Source organism: Trachemys scripta, chromosome 1 (assembly GCF_013100865.1).
Source record: "Trachemys scripta elegans isolate TJP31775 chromosome 1, CAS_Tse_1.0, whole genome shotgun sequence".
Lineage (NCBI taxonomy): Eukaryota > Metazoa > Chordata > Testudines > Emydidae > Trachemys > Trachemys scripta.
The window spans coordinates 103,530,205-103,551,100 of record NC_048298.1 but is presented as its reverse complement, the minus strand read 5'-3'; the positions used below and the strand labels follow the sequence as shown (position 1 = coordinate 103,551,100).

Sequence of the window (20,896 nt, the reverse complement as noted above, 5' to 3'; positions counted from 1 at the left end):
ATGGAGCTGGCAGCTGGTAGGAACATAAATCCTGTGTTAACTTTAATTTCCATGAGAAAGACAGAAAAATAGTATAATTGATTAATGGAACAGGACAAAATCAGTTAAGGGCTAATTTAATCTTCGAGCTTTGAGGAGGATTTACAATCAGTGGAGACCAAGAAATAAAAACTACATTAAAATACTTGAGTAGTATCCTGTCAGCTAAGTTTATTAGTATTCTGCCATGAAGTCTGGAGCAATACAAGTTACAGCAAAGTCCAACGCAAAGCTCTCTGGTGTTGGAACAGTCCTATTTTGCGAATCTTGATCTTCATCCCTATCAAACCCTATGGCTATATTCCAAAAAGGGATGGATAATTTTATGGCCATTAATAATATTTCCATTTATGCCTATGGTAATATATATCCTCACAGAAGCAGGAGAGTTCGAGTTGGTCATTAGCAGGAATCAGGAAGGAATTTTGCTCCCAAGGTAAGGTACCGCCCCACTGACCAGATGTATATTTATTTATAGGCATCTCTATGGGGATCATCACCATAGATTTTTGAATACCTCACAAACATTAACAAATTAAGCCTCAACAGCCTTATGAGGTAGAGAAGCGTTATTATCCTCCATTTTACAAATGGGGAAATGCAGGCACAGAGAGATAAAATGACTACGTCAAGGACAGGAAGTCCATGGCAGTGTCAGGAATAAAAACCAGATTCCTCAGCCCCCAACCACAATTCCTCCATTTTGTGCTGTTGTCCCTTTCTCTGAGACTTCAACACTTAGCTTGCCAGAAGTGTAATACTGGACTAGAGAAAACAAAGTCTGATATGCACTAGCAAATGCTGTGGATATTCCCACATTTCTATCACTGAATCCTGGCTCCATTCTTTACAGCTGTCTTATAAAAACTCAGTCTAATTTGAAAGTCCCCGGACAACCTGTTGTCATTACGAGCCTCATGACGCCTGGTATAATTTTTAAAAGAATGCTTGTTAAAGATAATGCCATGTATCTGCCATACATAGTCTGTATTTTTGTCACACTTAAAAAAAAACGTATTTGATGCATTTGCCTGAAAACAGGAGCTTTTTCAGCTTCAGTGCTGATTCCCCACCTCTGCTTGTGACATCATATTTGGTTGCTATGACAACTACTACTCTTGCTTCTAAATAAATCGTATTTCTAAGTTCTACAAAGGGGCATCATTGCCCTGTAAGAATAATTACTCTGTAAGTCCCTCCCCGCCCCCCCCCCCCCATTTTCTGCAACACACCTGTCCAGGATGGTTACCCTGCAACTCACTATCACTCTCTTTGCCCGTCTGCTCCACAAGCTTTAATAAAAAGGAAACAATAATGTACTTACACTACTGGGGTATAAAAGTGGCAGAGGAAGCAGCAGAAGTGGAATGAGCACAACCAGCAGCAGGTTTCTGGCCCTGAGGAGCTCCTTCACCAGTGCCATAATGCTTCACTTCCTGGCTGCTCTCCTCCTTGGATTTGTCCTTGTTTTCCTCAGATGCTTCTACTTCAGCTCCAGGTCCTTCTTCAGCTTTGCCGTGATGTCTCCGAACGGGTTCTGACTGCACTGTGTCAACTCCTTTCCCCACCTTTCCGCCCCTGAAATTTCTTTGTTAATAGATTTATTCTTTTTCTGTTATATTTTAAAGAAACACTATCAAATTTGCTAACCTTTTTATCAGATTTATGTAGGGCTTACTAGTATATCCTTATGATTGTCACACCAGAATCTACAGAGGTTTGCAAGTTGGAGCATAGTGGTCTTTTTGGTATTGGTGTTTTTATTCAGAATCAGGGAAGTTGCTGCATTGCCTTCTCATCCCTGTTTTATAAAGCTTCTGTTCCTTCCATCATCTGGTTTTCAGTGATGTAAGTCTTGCTTTTGGTAAACGAAATCTAATACCTGCATAACCACCCACAGTATGCTCTAAAGTCTCTCTTCACTAATACTATAGCCTGAGTTTTCCAATACTGGATTTCTTTTCTTCCTGGGAAATTGTTAGTAGCAACAGTTTACAGTTTAAAGCACTGAAGGAAAGATGTAGTATTCTTTTTTAAAGTCTTCCTGCTTTTGATGATGTGCTTTGTTCAGATTTTTTCCTTATAATTTTCTTTTCGACTTTGAGTTTACCTTTCCCCTATTTTTTCTTCACCCTGGAATTCGCAGGGTGGCAGTTCTTGCAAAGATTATCCTCAGTCTCAAGATAAAAAAATGTGTTAAAAAGTCTCGTCCAACTATAATTCACCAGTAAGGAGGATGGAAAATGGTAGAACCTCCGCCCACCATCCAAAAGCCAATCAGGACGCTTGAGAAGACAAACAACCTCCTCTCACAAAGAAAGGCCGTTTTTAGTTGCTGAACAGTGTGATTATTTCAAGGCCTCGGAGCTGCTGATAAATAAACAAACATACTTTCTCTTTCATGATCACTGTTGCTTCATTCATGGGGGTTATTAATTTAGAAGGGATGTGCTGCAATCTGTGCCTATGTACACACTAACATCAGCCAGACTCCATGGAAATCAGACGTAAATTCAGAACCTAATGCTCCCCAACCACAGGGTTCTAATGGCTTTGCTCATCCATAGGCTGCAGGCATCCATGAGAGTATACATCTCAAGCATCCAGAATTTCCTGGGGAACCACACAGTAGATACAGTTTTTTGGGGGTCATGTTCCAAAACAGGTTCAAATTGTGCAACATCTGCTCCATCCACCCCGGACACCAATCAGTCCTACTGGCAGCCTGGGAAAAAACTTTGCTGTACAGGCTGAACCCAGACAGCTTTATGTGCACCTCGACTGATGGCTGCAGCAGGGCTGGCTGGATGTGGGCTCCTGCTGGCAGGTCAAAGGGCTGGCTCAGCCCAACCAATAGCAAAGACAAATTATTTCTCCTCCCGTGCTCTCCCATTACCACCCATAGGCTTGGAATTACTCAGTTCCCCACAGCTGCAGCCCCCTACCACTGATGTCTGAATAAGGGAATTGGAGCTGAAGGACACAGATGGGAAAAGTGGCAGCAATGAAGAGAGATGGGCTTCTGAAGGGAGGCAAAGAAAGCATATTTGAGCATAAGAGAAAAAATGAAGTCTCTCCCTTTGCCCCTCTTTGAGGTCATTATTATCCCTATTGCCCCCACATTGGAGAACTGGGAATCTGAGAGCTATGCACAGTCTGGTCAAGAATTAAAAACATAGAGTCATGTTCTCCACTGCCTTGCACCTGTGTTATCAACCACATCTGTGCAAAGTAGATGTAAAAAGCCACCATTCTGACATGGCAGAAGGTAAGTGACTACACAAAATGCAGGGAAGTGTAGAATATAGCCTACAGGAGCAGCCTTCGGGGGGGAGAAGGGAGGGGAAATAAATCCAGAATTATAAGTGATGCTGCGGTGAAATATTCACTTCTTGCTGCTGTGGCCCATATGCTAAGGAGGACACATCTGAAGTTGCCATAAGTGTCTTTAACTCCACTGGATCATGAAGCTACCACAAGGGAGCAGTGTTTCAATCCATGACAGTTTGTTTGTGTATGACTGAGGGTATGGCATAGAACTCTCTTAAGGACAATGGGTCTTTGTCACACTAGAGAAGCAATGAGTTTGTGTGTAAGTCACAGTCCGTGGGTATGAGACCAAGGTAGGGAGAGCCAAAAAATTCCAGGCTTTAACCAAGTTATGCTAGAAATAGCTCGGGAATAAAGATGACAATAGTGCTTACTTCTCTCCCCGGAAGATGTAAGCCCCGTGTCTGAGAGAGTCTAGGAGAGATACTGTGCCGGGACGGTTCTCCTGAGCAGCAAATGTCTTGCAGTGAACAATGGGGTCTTTTACTCCAACAGGCCACAAACATCAATTTTTGGTGAAACATTGTGGGCTGCTGAAAACTTGTGTGGCCAATCACTTGGCTATTCTTACTATAAGGGGAAAGAGATCCAGCCACTAGAATTATCCCAATGTCCTGGCAGTGTGGTTATCAAAGATGGTGGAAACATTTTCCATCAGAATTTTCCGTCAGAAAATGCAGTTTGATTGAAATCAAAACTTTTGGTCAAAACGTTCAACAACATTTTTGATGGAAGAACATGGAGAGGATTCATTTCATTTTGGTAATGTTTTAATATTTTACATCTGTAATTTATATTTAATATTTTATATTACAATGTTGCAACATGAAAATGAAATTTGTTTACCTTTTTGAAACAATTAAAAATGAAAATGAGTTTCTAAGTGTTGGAGTTTCCTGTTGAACAGAAATCCCATTTCCTGCCCATCTCTAATGGTTATGCTTTGTGGGGATGGAGCTCTACAGATTGAAAGATATCCAGGGACTGAGAGCATGCTGCAGGATAGTTAAATAGTAAATCAGCTCTTGAAATAAGGGCATGTTACACCTGCAAGTTACCACATATCCTCAGTGGAGTTACTTCCTTTAACAAATACACCAAACAGTCAAGTAGTTCTCGATTATAGTTTTATTATTTCATTAATGATTCTGTATTAAATAAACTTGGGCAATGTGAGTGACACAATAGTATTTCTCTTTTGTTACATTATTCACAGAAATTGGGCCAGAAGGGAGGGGGTAACAAAATTGAGAAGACTTAATTTAACAGTGAAGAAATAAAGATAATTTGTAAAGTACAGTAATCCACGGGGAATGGTAGGATGTTCTGAGCAATGTTTGTACTGATCATTTTCGGAGGAGCTTATGATGCTCACTGGCAGATAAACCTTGTATGTAGTATAGTACCACCTACTGTGAGAGAGACCTCTCTGTGTAGTCAATTCTACTTCAAACTTACTGTCTCAGGCCTGGTTGTTGTCACAGTAGGGAAGAAAATAGGACCACTGGCCTGTGGAGGGAGCTCCTGAATGCTCTAGTTCCAGTCTCTCCCAGCAGATGTCACTCTAGGGAATGGAATAGGAGTACAGAGTAAAAGCAGGGTGAACGCTCATGGTAATTACCCTCTGTGAGCAAATTAATTATATGACAGGGTAATTTTAAAAAGGAAAAAAAACAGATGGTTCGCGTTTGCTTTTAAGAAATAAGGCATATATGGGCGCTCCCCTCTATTCCCATTCCATGCTGCTCTGGAACAACAGAGTAATCCGCAAGATTGTGAAATATCTGAGGGTGGTTTCCCAGAACAGTGCAGAAGAGACAGTACATGTGGGACATCTGCTGGCCTGCTTGTGGTGGTGGGAGTTTGGGAAAGGGCATTCTGGAAGACTGCCGTCCTTTTCAGGGAAGCGTTAATTAATAAAGATTGTATCATATGGCAGTTTGGCTAGCAATGAGTTGTGTTGCTCCGGGCGCAGGAATGGAAGGTATGTATTGCTTTTCATTTGGAACGTTTCTGTTAGTTGTGTTAAGTGTAGGCCAGTTTTAAAGGATGCACAACGTGGTGTTTTTGTGTATGAATTCTCTTTCACACACGGACACAATTAGCTACACCTGTTGTTAAAGATGCCTCAGACTATAGATTATAAAACCCTATTTTCAGTTGTTTATAACTTTGGAAAACTCTAAAGAGCACCAGCAGGCAATGGTCAAACACCAGCTGAGGACTGGGCTCTGATAACTCCCCCTGCTTGCCCTTGACTGTCCCTAACACCCTGTCTACAGTGCAAGCTGCAGAGAGGGAAGTGTAGGAGGTGGCTTTGCTGGCTCCACATTTACTGGGAAATCACCCACCTAGTGGAATATCCCCACAATAAGGGACTTGCAGGCGATTTCTGCTCTTTTTGTACGGCCTGAGTGATGCAAAAGGAGCAGCGTGGGGCTCAGAGTCTGGCCCTTAAAATCCAAACTATTTCCCTTGCCGGTTTTGGTTTGGCCCTGTCTCTATTTATACACTTTAGACAATGAAGTAAAGTGGATGATTAGAGAGAGAAAGACTGAGTGTAGTGTGTGAGAGTCAGTGAGAGAGAGCACAGGTTCAAATATTAAAGGGGAAACAGCTTTTCAGAAGTGCTCAGATACTATAGTGAGACATGCTAAAAATATCGGACATAGGTAGATAAACAGCATTAGTATAACTTGTTTTAAATCTTAGGACATTGTCACTAGAACAGGTTGAACTGTTCATTGCAAATAATTTATCTGATGAATACCTTTCCTCTGTCCATGAATTATCCATAAAAGTCTGGATTTTTTAACACCCTTCACAAAGTTCAGGGACGTTCTGAACCAGGAGCCTGGTTCAGAGACTTTGAGTTATAGGGACGAGCTGAAAAATGTATAATTGTTAAATTCATTTAGGCTCTGATCCTGCAGTTGACTCCACATGGACAGATAGTTGCAGGCTCAGAGCCATGTGCAAATAATGAAAGGACCTTTATAGACTGGCTGCGAGAGCTCTTCTGGGGAGAATGCACACACAAATAGCTATGTGTCCTTCCACAAACAAACATTCTTGTAAATAAAAACTGGCTCAACACAACGTATGTGAACAAGAGATCAAAATAGGTTGTCAATACTTGGGAAGCGAGTCAGCCAGTTTGATTTAGAAGAATATTGATGATTTTACTCTTGCCATAGCCTCCAAGCTCTAATTGCCATGACTCTTCTTCATTTTATAGTGGGCCTGTATCTCTCTCGCTCTCTTTACATCCCATTAGGTGGCAGAAAAACTACTATCTTTTTTTCTAGCCAGGAAGGTAGCATTCCCCAGCACATTCTCCTTCTGAGTTTACTTTGCAAACTAGTTACCAAAGCATACTTCCCTTCACCCCCAAGACAGATCAAGTCCAAATCATCCCAGACATAAAGCCATCAACTTTGTTGATATTACAACAGGGATGGACTTGTTTAATGCAACTTCAAAATATTTACTACTTTCCAAAACAGGAAACTGGTTTCTAAAACTTCCTCCCAAACTTGCCAGATGAACGTGCCCTTCCTTCATCCTTTGGGAATAACTTTAAATATGTATATATAATATAAATATTCCCTTCTACCTCAGTAATAAAACATTCTTATTTGCCCACATGAGAATGGATGCCAGGGACTGAAGCAGACAAGATGTTTTTCCTGTTTAACGTGTTTCTATGACAGGATCCCACTAGGGGGAGCTAGAGAATAAAGAATCCTTATCTACGTGTAGACTTAAATTGTTTACAGAATAAAGTGGTGGACGTGCTATGTGTCCCCTTCTCAGCAGAGCTTGTTGCATTCTTGGTGTATAAACTCCTTCAATGCAATGGCTTTTTGCTGTATGAGAACATCAAATCCTGTTTCAGAGCCTTGTAGAGACTGATGAAGGATTTGGCCCAAGAGTCTTTCTGGTGCATCCGAGATCGAGCTGCCCTGTAGGCTGTGTAGACCATGGTCAACACTGTCCTTTCAAAATCTTCTTTCTTTAGGACCCTCGGGTAGTCAGACAGCCTGGCACTCAGCCGACGAATCTCTGTGATGCTCTTGGGGATAATGTCATTGCAGACAGTGTCAAATTCTTTGGCCTTCCTCAGCGAAGCCAGCTCCTCATCTTTTATGGAGATCCTCAGATTTCTGTCAATTTCAATCTCAGCTAAAAGAAACTGGTACAAAATCAGAACACAGAAAGCTATTTATCCTCTGAGAGTCTATATATAGAGTAAACATTAATTTAGAGCTTGTTCTTATTTCTTTTCTTTGGTAAAATGCAAGCAAAGAACTAAGCCAGGGTAGAGTAAAAAGACACTGTTCAAGTTGCCCTCTAAAAATTCCACCACTGCATCTTAATTCCTGCCCTTCCAGTTCTGGGCCCACTACACTGCGTTACCAACACATATTAATACTGGCCTATGATACCTTTCCTTTTATAGTTCAGGATCTTTTTTAATCATGCTAAACTGTGGCAGATCATGCAGTGACTTTGTAATCTATATTAGGGTCAAAGCACCAGAATCATTTTCAAATGTGTACTGAACAGAGGATTTGAGTCTGCTCTGTACAGATGAAATAGTCATGCTGTCCTGGAAGGTTTGTTTTTCCTTTTGATTCCTTGGCACTGCCAGGCATGGTGCGGTGCTGTTAAGCATTGATTCGTTTGGCACTGATGCTTTGGATCAAGGAATCAAAATGGCACTATGTAGTTACCGGTTAGGGGGCAGAGGATGGGGTATGTTCAGTGGGGGCACTGGTTCTGGATCTTGCCTTCCCTGTTGGTCTGACAGAAATCACATCTATTGAACTCCAGGTGCCAATGTCAGGTTTACCCATGGGCTGAGGGGACGTAATTTCTTGGAAAGTTTTGTTTGTTTTAAATCAGGAGTTCACTTTGAATTGAGGGTTTCTCAAATTTAGGTATATTTTAATTTGTTGAATGTACATGTCCCTAGAATCTGAAATAGAGATATTTTATACTTTTAAAAGTATATACGTCTCCAATCCCTCTCTGTTTGGTACCAACAGTGGGCTACTAACCGTAAGGGACCGCACAGTGGTCAGCAATTCAGGTTTGAGGCTGGGGCAGAGCTCAGAGATAGGGTGAAATGGGGAGGCTGTGATGAATGGGAAACAATGACACTATTCTGGTATAGAGACTGAAGGGTGCCCATTGCCCCGACATACTGAACCTCAAAAAGCATGTTCACATCATCCAGCGAGTTCTGCAGCACCGGGCTCACAGGGGCAGATGACGACCATCTCTTAAACCGCTGAGCATCTGGGAAAAGCATGGCTGGAAAAAAAATCAACAGGAAGGGAGATTTAAATAAGTGGCACGCACTAAGGGAGCCAAGGACATTTCAGTATCAGCTTTAACCAATGTACAGTCTGTTGCTGAAAATATATTGTAGGGAACAATCTTGCACTGGGCAAGGAAATTGACTACTTGGGTTGTAAGCTTTTATTTAGAGTATAAGCTCGTTGGGGTAGAGGCCATCTTGTTGTTCTGTGTCTGTACTGTGCCTACCACAATGAGGTCCAGAGTCCATGACTGGAGCTCCTAAGCACTACCACAATACAAATGAAAATAATATGACCTAGACGTTTTCTCTCTGATTCAGGGCCAGAAAGGAGCCTCAGTTTGGGAATCTAATACTGTCACAGGGAAAGGACATGTCACCCTGTTAGGAGCCACATATAGTCAGGAAGTCACTCAACCCTTGTTGTATTGCTCAGACTCTACCTACGATAACTGTAAGGGTGGGTCACACAGTTTCCTTGCAGGCTACAGCTGAGTCTGTTGGGGTGCTGATAAACAGTGTGGTCATCACTCACTCCTCTGCAGACCAGAGAGCCATGTCTTTGATATATCCAGGCTTGAAAGGACTGGATTGCTATTCCTAGAATATCAGGGTTGGAAAGGACCTCAGGAGGTCATCTAGTCCCCAGCCCCCTGCTCAAAGCAGGACCAACCCCAACTAAATCACCAAATGGCCCCCTCAAAGATTGAACTCACATCCCTGGGTTTAGCAGGCCAATGCTCAAACCACTGAGCTATCCCTCCCCTCATATTGGTAAGTGTTGATTTCACTGTACACACACAACTGACAAAAAATATTTCCATCAACAGCAATCAAAATGTACAGACAGACAAAGTTAGAAAAATGCTGCTTTGAGAACTTATTCCAGTTTGATTTCAGGATATTTACATTGTATATTTTGACAGATGATCTTAACAATTTGTGTTTTAAAAGTTACAAAGCTTTAACTTTTTTAATCTCCATTTCTGTCACGTATTATTTTCTGATTCCCCCTGTTGTCTGACCCCTACGCTCCCTGGTGGTAAAGTCCCACAAATATAAAGATGTAAAATCAAGAAAAAAAATTAAAAATGCTTAAAACCTATAATTTCCCACAATTGTGAACATTAAATCAATATATTACTTGTAAAATAAATGTTTAAAAATAAACATTGATATTATCTGTCAACATTATAAAAAAAGTAAAAATTGTATTCTTTCAAGCCTAGATATATCTAATATGAACTTATCCATGGATAAGTCTGCTTAGTAATTAAAACTTTAATCACTGGGCCATTAAAATGTTAATGTCCAAGCAGCTGGCAGAGATCCAGTCAAAATAATGAAGATTCATTTATAACTTTTTAAGCATCCTTTCCAAGGAAACTGACCCATGCATAGAAACATCTATACAGGTGTGAAATTTTGTATTCTTAAGCTTTCCCTATGTTGTGGAACAGGTGAGTGGAGAATCTTAAGACATTGCTGCAATACTTAAAAACACAGCTATTTTTATTTGAATGAATGAATGGATGCTTTATCTTTTAGTTTCCAAGTTTCCAGGGGAAAACAAAATCTTCTCCTAGTCTGTTATAACCATATATATTTTCAAATGAATCACTATCTGCAATTCAAAGTTAGAGGGGGATAGAAAATAGATTGAAATTCTGGACAGATCAATATCTATAGCAGTGGTCTCCAAAGTGGGGTGCGCAAGAGGATCCCCTTTGGGGTGCACGACAGTAGGAGCGTCGCAGGAGCAGTGCCGCTTTATTTTTTTTATCCCTCCCTGGGCAGTTCGGCCGGGAGTCCGAGCGGCTTTTTTTTTTTTTTGCTTCGACAGTTCAGCCGGGAGCAGAGGGTGCATGCTCAAAAATTTTTTACTGATGGGGTGTGCGATCAAAAAAGTTTGGAGACCACTGATCTAGAGAATCATTTCCATGTCTCTGTAATAGTGCTTTATATCTATCTCCCAGGCACTATACAAATTATGAATCTATAGACATCACTTATCCCCCAAAGAAATGCAACAGCTATTTAACATTGACACTGTACAACAGCTTTTGATAAAGGAAGTGAAGGATGATATTGGCAGCTGAAAGTGCACAGGGAGAATTTAGGTGGGCAGATTATTACATTGGAATTTAGCTAAGAATGAACAATACCTTTATTTTAAAACTCATCCAGAAGACATCACTTCCATGAGCAAGGCCCTCTCGATGTTAGGAAATTGCACAGTGCTGACCTAAGGTATGTCTACACTTTGAACTGGGGGTGTAATTCTCAGCTTGGGGAGACATACCCACCCTAGCTCTGATCCAGCGAGCACACTAAAAATAAAGTGTAGCTGCAAGGGTGGAGGCAGGGACTGCCCTGAGGCTAGCCCCTCCCACCTGTGTCATGGTGGCTACATTCTATCTTTAATCATGCTAGCTTGATCAGAGCTAGCATGGGTATATCTCCTCAAGCTGGAATTTTCACCCCCAGTTTGAAGTGTAGACACACCCTTAGAAAAGTGCCTCTTACTGAATTACTAGCTGCACTTCCTGATGTTTTCCTATCCAATAACTGACCAGGATGACATTGCTTAGTAGGCTGTGAGATTTGACAGGGCCAAGGCCTGAACATGATACATACAAGCCCCTTGTTTGCAAATGTATTTCGAGAATACAAACCCCTCTATATAGGCCAGGTTTGCATTAACCCTCTGAACTGTTCACCTGGCCCCAAATACAGATATTCAACATTTGCTACAGTTCTTAGAAACTTTTTTCTATCTTCATAAACTTTGTGTTCCTTTTTTGCATTTTTATTTTTTCTTGCTCAGCATTTTAATTCAATCCCTAACCACCCTCATCTTCCAACACACACACACACACACACACACACACACACTTTAAATTTTCTTAACCCCAGTGATTTACATTTCCTCCAGGGTTTGTGTGTATATTTGCAGAAAGCGATTTCTGATTTTATTTACTTGGTGTTTATGAGCTTGTAAATTTAGCACAAAAATCAAGATGGGGAAAGATTTGCAGCCAGCCAGTCACAAGGAAGTCTGAATTTAATTATTATAAACTCATCTAAAAACTTTTCTGCTGGCTTGACTTCCTCCTACACTTACAGCTTTGGCATGAATTACCAGTGCAATATCAAAGAATAGCACAGGACAATTTGTCTGACTTATCTTTTTTCCAGTTTTTGCCCCAAAGGAGTTTCCTGTAGTATTAGTAGGTATTTATATCATAGTAATCTGTATAATTTTATGATAATGCAGCTGATTCACATCATCCACAAAAATTGTGATGGTCTGAAGGAAGGGGATTTCTGATCAATGCTGTCATAGAATGCCTGATCCAAGAATCCTTTAGTCAATGGAGACATTCTTATTGACTCCTCCCTCCCCCCAATTTATATTATAGTGCCTAGAGACTACAGCCAAAATCTGGGCCCCATTGTGCTGGGCCCTATGCAAAACATAATAAGAGATAGTCCCTATCCTGAAAAACCTACAATTTAAATAGACAAGACAGACAAAGGGGCAGGGGGTATGACAGACCAACATAAGAGATTCCCAGATCACTTTTCCAACAGTGTATCTTGGCCAACATTCCCCTTCTCACCAAATGCAGGCTCTCATATCCTAGGGTATTGGTGTGGGTGTGTGCGTGCATGGTCTTAGATATTAGAGATGGAAGTGCTTTATTTGGTCACCCAGTCCATCCCGCACAAGACTGTTTCATACAGAACATTTGCTAGTGCTTTATCTCATCTACTTCTAAAAAGACACAAGAGATGGAATTGCCACTACTTCCCTCTGAGAGGTATCCCACAAACTTTGATGAAGGCTGCTTCTGCATTAGCCTACTTGTTAACCGCACTGCCAACTTGTAACTCATGGTGGGTCACTGTTGTTTAGATATTTAAATATACCACTGAGAGTTAAGCTTGCAATAGTTTCTCTTTTAGTCATAGACTTTTATATTCAAAAAGTTTTCTTAAAGACTGTTTTCTTATTTCTAAAGTGGCCACGCTGGAGTGTCCTGTATTTAATTAGTATTGTGATAAGTATTTTTCTCCCTTTTCCAAAATTCCATTTTGGTTCACTTAAGAACTGGCCGGAACTGACAGATACTTTGTTTCTCTTTCAAGTCCAGACTGCTGCTTGCCTTGTTTGCATCCCAGAAGTGACTTGAACACAAAATAAGTATTGAGCAAATCACACAAATACAAAAATCATTCTTTTACTACCATTGTGAATCTTATACATTTATTTCCCTTTCCTTCAGACAAGAAATCGTACAAAACCATATGACTGACAGCGGTGAGCACTATGCCAATGTATGTTTATTGCAGGGAGAACATAATACTGTTTCCAGTCTTCCGGGCTGCAAAATAAGAATCTAATCCAAATGGGATCAAGACTCAGTGGTAGTTTTTCCCATTCACTTCAATGGGCTTTGGATTATAAAACCCCATGGACATTGACCCAATGGGAGTCATTCTTTTGACCTCAATGGGTTCTGGATCAGACCCTATCTCTCTGATATGGTGAAACAAGAAGGAAATATTTTATAGATAGCTGTAATAGACAGACATTATCCAAGAGCAGACTGGTTTCTGAAGTTTCCTCTCATACCAACTAATATAGAGAAATGTTATGTTATTTTTAATCTCAGCTTGATAATGTGCTTGAAACCAATGCATTTTATAAAGTCTCTTTTGGCAGTGCTGCCGTGTCCTTCCCCAAGACACACACTGAAACGCAGGAAGATCGTTTACACTCTGAATAGTCTCAGTTGTTCACTTCACTAAAAATTAAATAATAAGAAAAAAAACATGAAGTGCCAAAATCAGCCCTTATTTCTGATAGCCTCTGCTGGAGTAGAAAAGTCTCTAGGGTGGAAATTTATGGCCATGCGAGGTTACCACAAGCTCACTCTCTCAGAGGGGCTACAGTGAGCCAGTGGGCACTTTGGCAACTGCCACAGTAGGGAGTACCCAACAGAAACAGAACTGTTTTCCCAGTCATAAACCCAAAGGAGGCCAGAAAGAGAAACACCACATGCTCTCCTTGGAGGTGATTCTCCATTAGAGCACAGTGTTTTTTGCTGTTACAGGAGGAGGAGGTGTGCAACATCATAAATCAACTTGAATAGAACTGGCCCAAAGTTCTGACAACCTTCCATGCCTCTCTGTTCTCCCGCTCTAACTCAGTGAAGCGGTAACGGTTCTGCCTAAATCCTTGTTGGATTATCCAAGGAGATAAAATTCCAGGCAGCACATTAGCATTAGAGTTTGGTTAGATAAAGCAGCTTTCCTACTGCCATTGTCCTAAAGCTGTAACTCTCTACATGTTTCTCAAGGAGGTTTCCTTAGTGCTAACAGTGGAAGATAAATCAGGACTACTTCTAAAGTCACTGATGAACAGGGGTGGCTGATGCAAAATATATGTCTGCTTAGCCTCAAGATACCCCACATTCCATGCACACACCTGAGCTAGAGTATTATCTCGGATTGTCCATCCATGTCCCCATGTGATCCCAATGGCAACAACGGACTACCCTAGTTTCCCTCCTGTAGTCCCCACTAGAAATGTTGTACTTTGGCTCTACCTCTTGGCCTCCTTGCACCTGTAGCATGGATTGCCAGAACCTCACAAACAGATGTGCCCAGCAGTGGCCAAAAGAGAGTACACAGAGGTGGGCAGAGCTGGTCAGGGTTTGGGTGGAAGCTGGATGGAGTCCCTCAGGCATTAGTTTGCAGTCCTTCAAAATCTAGGGCCAGCCCTGGTAGTGGGAAAGGGCATGCCTGGTCACAGGTGCCTGATGGGTTCTTCCATGTTTTATTATTTGCTTGAAGTTGTGGCTTTTTGCTGTTTCTGGCTGTCACACAGTATACAGGGCCATAAATAGAGGCCCATATCCTGGACCTTGTTCTGTCTGCTTACTGCTCTTGTAGTACAAGACATGTGGAAAGCTGTCTGAACTGGCTATTTGGGAATTTCCCTGGGATCATGGAATCTCCAGGTGGCACAGAGTGTAGCTGTCTCTGCACCAACCCTCCACCAACCCCAGGGCAGGGTGTGTGCCAGGGCATAGGCTTAGCACTGCTGCTGCAGCTCTGGGTCACCAACAGCCAGAATGGCTCCTTGGGAGCTGTTGCTCCTGGGTGCATATTCTAGCAGCCTGGAGGGCTGCTGTAACTTGCAATGAGGACTGTCAGTCCTAGGATCTGGGGAAAAGGGGCTCAAAAGTAGCTTAGAGACACCTTTGCCCTCCTCCCCTTGGGTTCTGTGCTGACTGCAGCTCAGCCAATCCTGAGGACTGAGCTGAGAGAGGTTATTTTATTTCCTAGAACAGAGTTTCATTGTAAATCAGCATCTTTTTAAATTTCAGGTAATCCCAAGCACTTGACAAAGCAAATGAATTGGATACTGGCAGTGCAGTGACTATGCAGGCAAATGCATTAGCCATCATGCACCCAGTAATAGCTCACAAAGAGCCTGAGATAATAGAACCTATTTGCTTGAGACGATGGCAGGGCAGTTCACTGAAGATATTCTCTAGCTTCTTCAGAAGGGCCATTGGGCAGACACCGGAAAAGTTCACAAGAGAATTTGCTTTAGCCACTCCTCTGAGGTATGTCTAGTAGTTCATCTCACAATTCCCACCTCACTAGTACACTATAGTATTGACATTAGAGATGAGCAGAAATTTTGCTGTGAGACTCAAATCCAGGACATGCTGCTTAATGTTTTTATCTCACTGTCATCTTTGAATAGGCCTGCCTTTGGGGTTTTTGAGACAGACCCATAATATTTGATGTTTGGAAGTATTATTTTTTTGTTAGAGGAATAGTCATTGTAGTCCTTTTGTTGAGTTATTCCATGAATAGAATAACACCTGATCAGTTAGACCTGGCTCTAGGATTATTGCCACCTCAAGTTAACTGTGAAATATCTGCACCTCACAGCCCTGCAATTGCTCAATCCAGAGTCACTAGATGTTTTGCATCCCTGGGCAACTTCCTAGTGTACATCTGTGGCTGAGCTTGCCCCACACCTGGTTGCAGAAGGGCTGCCTCTTGCTGAGTAGAGTGGTGTTGGCCCATGAGGGATGTTCAGCAGGCAGTGAAGGAAGTAATGAAATCCACCAAGCTGATGGTGACTGGATCTGTATTAATAAGAGATGAGCAGACTTGTTTGCAATATTCCCATCCTTCCTTACTTGTTGGCCAGCACTTCCATTAACCCCAGAAGGATGCATGTTCTACAGTCCCACAGGGTGTTTGGAAAGTGAATGCAGAACACATGCAATTGGCTGTCAGGCCAGGACCTGAACTTTGCCTGACCGGCATTGCAATGGAGTGTGGTCAGGCATAGCTTCTTTTTAGTTCTTGCCATTTTGCCTTCTCTATCAAAAATCCCAGGTTAAACATGATTTAATACTAACCCATCATCGAGAGAAATGGGGAGAGAAACTGCTGGAAGAGGGATAGAAATAAGGCAAAGAAAGAAAAGATCATTTGGATTGAACCATAAAGACAAGAAAACGCAGCATATTACTAAAGACCAGTTGCTACAGCTCTTACACGGAACTGCACTAACTCACACAAGTAACTCCATCAATGACAAGTGCTACACAAAAACCTGTAGAAACTAGACTTCATGCAGTAAAGCCCCCATTTTGGGGGTATGAAGTCTCCATCCCCTATGAAGGAAAACAATAACTGCAAAAACAAACATAAAAAACCTAAATCAGTAATTTAAAAAAACCAAAAGCAAATAGAATCTGTTGATCTAGCTTTTTATATCAATGCTCACCACCTTAGACTCAGCTCCCAAGAGTTAAAAACACAATTATCTTTTTTCTGCTCCGTTGGCTAGAGGCAGGCATAGAAGTTTGTTATTCTTTTTTATTAATTATTATTATTATTATTTTAAATAAGATCCAAAAATGAAGCTGCCATATTGAAAGTCTGATTTTGTAGGTTAGGACACAGGAAATGCATCTGCCATGGGAATGCATGAGAAAAGCAGGCAACTTTCTATGCTGTTTTAAGATCAAGTCTATTTTTAAAGTTGTTTAAAATGAACTATATCATTCTTTAGTTATCTAAGTAATTACTATTGTTTCAGATTATCTTTAATTTGTGTATCATGCATCAAAGAAGAGCCCATTTGCGAAAAGCTGTCTCCTAGCCCAGGTGTTCCTTCCCGTTGGATCATCTTAGGCCTCATAGGTCACTAAGCATGTTCTGCAATGGAACCCCTGAGATGTGTTATCGACTGCAAAGAAGATGATCAGAAGGTATGCAGTGTAGAGCAACTTCAGTATAGAACTGGTTGGAGAGTCAAATTCTTTCCTGTGTGCTAGTGATAATATGGTAGGGCCTATCACTTGGGGAGATTTAAAGGCCTTTTCCATCTGTAGTTTAAATAGAAAGGTATTTCTGGAGATTTTGTTTATATATATAAATAAAGTATTCACCTCTATCTGTTCCAGGTGAAATGTTTTGAGCAGGAAAGAGCACACTGGTGTGAGGCAGCTAGAATGCACCTGGAGAAATGTTCACTCACCTGGAAACTATATCAGTCACTCTTTTTCACCTGAGAGAGTCCCAGACACCTCCCAACGTGGAAGAATATCCTGTGTCATTCATTCCTCCCCTAGTTATAAAGAGAGGGGTACCCTACTGAAATCTGTTGTGCCCATACATGAGACAGGGCTGTCAAAAGAAGGCTTGTACGGTAGTGAAGTCATGTTGCCTTAGTAAAATTGAAGATCAGGAAGTCAGTAGAAAGAAACTAAAAGTGAAGGAAAGGAGTGCAGGTTTGAGTGTGGAATATGTTATTGTAGTATTACTAAGAAGTTGGGACCTTACTTTGCTAGGCACTGTGCAAATACATAGTAAGAGACAGCAACAGAGGGTCCTGTGGCACCTTTAAGACTAACAGAAGTATTGGAGCATAAGCTTTCATGGGTGAATGCCCACTTCATCAGATGCCTGATGAAGTGGGCATTCACTCACAAAAGCTTATGCTCCAATACTTCTGTTAGTCTTAAAGGTGCCACAGGACCCTCTGTTGCTTTTTATAGATTCAGACTAACATGGCTACCCCTTTGATAGTAAGAGACAGTCTCTGCCACAAAAAATGTACAGTCTAAATAGGGAAAAAGGACATATTATCCCCATTTCACAGATAGGGAACTAGTCTGAGAACTAGCAGAGAGATCTAGTCACATAATGAATCTCTAACAGAAAGTTGTGGGTGCAATTCCCACTCTATGTCCAAGTTCTATGCCTTAACTTTAAGACCATCTTTCCTCTCCATCCTTATTGGGTAGTCCTGGCCATTAGCAGCCATGAAGCCATCCAGTAAAAGAACTTGAAATCTCTCTGCACAGATGAATACATACGGAACTGTACAGTGATGTAATCTATGTTCATTTCTTGCAGCAAGGAGCAGAGAGGGAGGGAGGGAGGGAGATAGTGCAGCTGGATGTTGGTGCTCCTGGGGATGTTACATGCGGGACTTAGTAGAAAGCTCAGCACAAACAAAACGAGGAGGAGGAACGTTCAAACAAACAAGAGAACGGGAACAATAGAAATCAAGAAAACCATACCAACAAAACCACTGACCCCTACCAGCTCTGAAAAGCAGCATCATTCTGTCCATTTGCTCACTGGAAGGGGCAGGTCCTTAGAAAAAGTTTTTCAAGCCTACACCCTTTTACCTTAGCAATTGCAAGCGGCAGAGCTCTGGGCCAGAGAACAGTTAGTTCAAGCCCTATGCCAACAACTATTGGGTTCATATCAACTGCAGCACTTGAGGGCTGTGGTGGACTGTTCATAGGTGACATATAAGATTGTAAGGAAGGATCTAACTTACACGCTTAGTTATATACAGTCATTCACACAGACTTCCTCACTCCGCCGGTGGGTAAGGGAGACAGTAGCTGTGCAACAGTCTCTGATTCACTGACACAGTTGGTGCATTGGCAGAGTTGCTCTGGATGAAGGACTTCCAGTGCAGGTATGGTAAAACTCAGACCTGTGATGCAATATTATGGTCATTCCAGGACACCTAATGGGTTTGAAGGGGAATGCCCAGCCTGGAAAAGTTATACCCTGGAATCCGCATGGTTCCATGCCCTTTGATGTAACCACTACCACACAGCAGGGCCGGCTCCAGGTACCAGTGAAGGAAGCAGGTGCCTGGGGCGGCCAATAGAAAGGGGCAGCAGTGCATCCGTTGTCAGGGCGGCATGTCCGGATCGGCGGCGGCGGCGGCACTTCAGAGGCAGCTCAATCGGCCCGATCTGGATCGGCGGCAATTCGGCGGCGGGTCCTTCACTCGCTGTCTTGCTCCTCGGCAGCACTTTGTTGGCAGCTTGATCGGGTGGTTCTTTTTTCTTTTTTTTTCACCGCTTGGGGAGGCAAAAAAGCTGGAGCCAGCACTGCACACAGACTCCCTTGTGCGTTGTGCCACCGAAAGCTATTCCTGCTCCTTCTGCTCCCTGTATTGCTGCGCAAAACGTTTCCATTCAAAGTTATTTGAATTTTCAATGAATTTACTTCTGCTTTGTTTCTTCCTTTTTGTTATTTCCCTTGAATATTCCAGCAAACACGTTGTGTTAGCGTGTGCACACACACACATGCACTCACACACACACACACACACACACACACACACACCCCAGCTCATTTCAATTGTAAATGCTCAAAAATTAATCAAAAGTCAATTCTGAATTGCATAACTAGGCAGGCAACAATTTGGATTTTGAGTCACAAACTGCAATGTTGCATTTGAATATTCCATTTTAAATTTGCACTATTGTTGGTTAGTTCCATCAGATATCCAATCAGGGGACAGAAACAATACCACAGGAATTAGGTAACTAACAAACACAACATTGACTTCAAAAGTTTCCAGTGAAATAAAGAACAATTTTTTTGAACAACAAGGATGATTTACCATTGGAACAAACTACCAAGCGAAGTAGCCAATTCTCCATCTCTTGATGGCTTCAGATCAAGACTGGATGCCTTTCAGGAAGATAAGCATTAGCCAAACAGAAGTACTGGGCTTAGTACAAGGGTAGCGGGGTGAAATTCTATGGCTGTGATATACAGGAGGTCAGACTAGATGATCTAATAGTCCCTTCCAGCCTTTAAATCTATGAATTTACCACAGACTATCTGCAGACTTAGAGCTAGATGCTATTACTCACACTGAGTAGTACCTTAATCTATGAGATGTCTCACTGAGATCACCAAGCTATTATTTAACGTAAGAAAGAATAGCAGAACCTGGCTCCAAGAATTATTTGCCAAAGAAATTAGCTTCTTAGAAATAATTTCATGTCATGAATAAATTAAGAAATGTAATAATTTACTCACAAACTATTTGTGAACAGAAATAGAGGCAAAATTCATTTAATAAATAGTTCGTTATGAAGTACTCAACCATTACTAGATCCACAGATTGGGTAAGCTGATCTCCAGTAATATCAGGTATCAATACACACAGGTCAAAGCTGGTGAGGGATTTTCTTTACATTGCTGATTTTTCCTCTGATTAGGAAGGACCAGAGTTGTTCCCCCCTCCCTCCCACAGCGCTCTACAAATTCAAATAAATTTGTAGAATGAGAAAACATTAATCCCTCTTTTCTCTCTCCTGCTTTAGGATTTTACTTGTGCTTCAGAAATAGGAAGAGCACAGCTGCCTTTCCAGATGTTAGCTGATCTCCATATGTCTGTGCATCTGCTGCTAGTTTTCTTAATGACATAAAGATGTGCTAGATGGGGAAAGTATAGAAACCAGCCTTGTCCACTGAGCAAGTTGCAGGGATCCTTTAACTGAGGAAATGAATTGTCCCTGGAAACAGAATCTTTCCAAAGCATCATGTATTTCCCAAGAGTGGGAGCAGAAGACTGATGCAGGTGTGTTTTATGAACTAGAATTGCACAGCTATTTTGCTGCTCAGAAAAATCTGAAGAGTAAGAACCACCTGAAAGTCCTTAACTCAGAGTCAGGGGTGTGAGGTGTGGCCCATTTGAAATAAAAATCAGAATCAGAGAGTTCATTCTATCAAATTTTCATCATAACTTTGCGAATGCCTGGCATGAAAGTGACGTTGATGGGATAACAGACAATGACTGCAAAGATATGTAAAATCTCAAACACACTTTGA

At 41.6% G+C, this 20,896-nt stretch overlaps 2 protein-coding genes across 2 annotated transcripts in view; both read right to left on the bottom strand.

The window, feature by feature from the left end:
• The window catches only part of SLC13A4 (solute carrier family 13 member 4), a 35,774-nt gene extending 33,519 nt beyond the window's left edge, over nucleotides 1–2,255 (bottom strand). Inside the window, exon 1 of the mRNA XM_034779883.1 lies at nucleotides 1,364–2,255. Coding sequence (XP_034635774.1) covers nucleotides 1,364–1,462 — 99 coding nt within the window. The 5' untranslated portion in view covers nucleotides 1,463–2,255. The remainder of the gene's footprint in view (nucleotides 1–1,363) is intronic.
• Nucleotides 2,256–6,097: 3,842 nt separating this feature from the next.
• Nucleotides 6,098–20,896, bottom strand: part of FAM180A (family with sequence similarity 180 member A) — a 33,056-nt gene continuing 18,257 nt past the window's right edge. The window contains exons 2-3 of the mRNA XM_034779870.1: nucleotides 8,585–8,688; nucleotides 6,098–7,564 (exon numbers count right to left, since the gene is read on the bottom strand). Coding sequence (XP_034635761.1) covers nucleotides 7,220–7,564; nucleotides 8,585–8,688 — 449 coding nt within the window. The 3' untranslated portion in view covers nucleotides 6,098–7,219. The remainder of the gene's footprint in view (nucleotides 7,565–8,584; nucleotides 8,689–20,896) is intronic.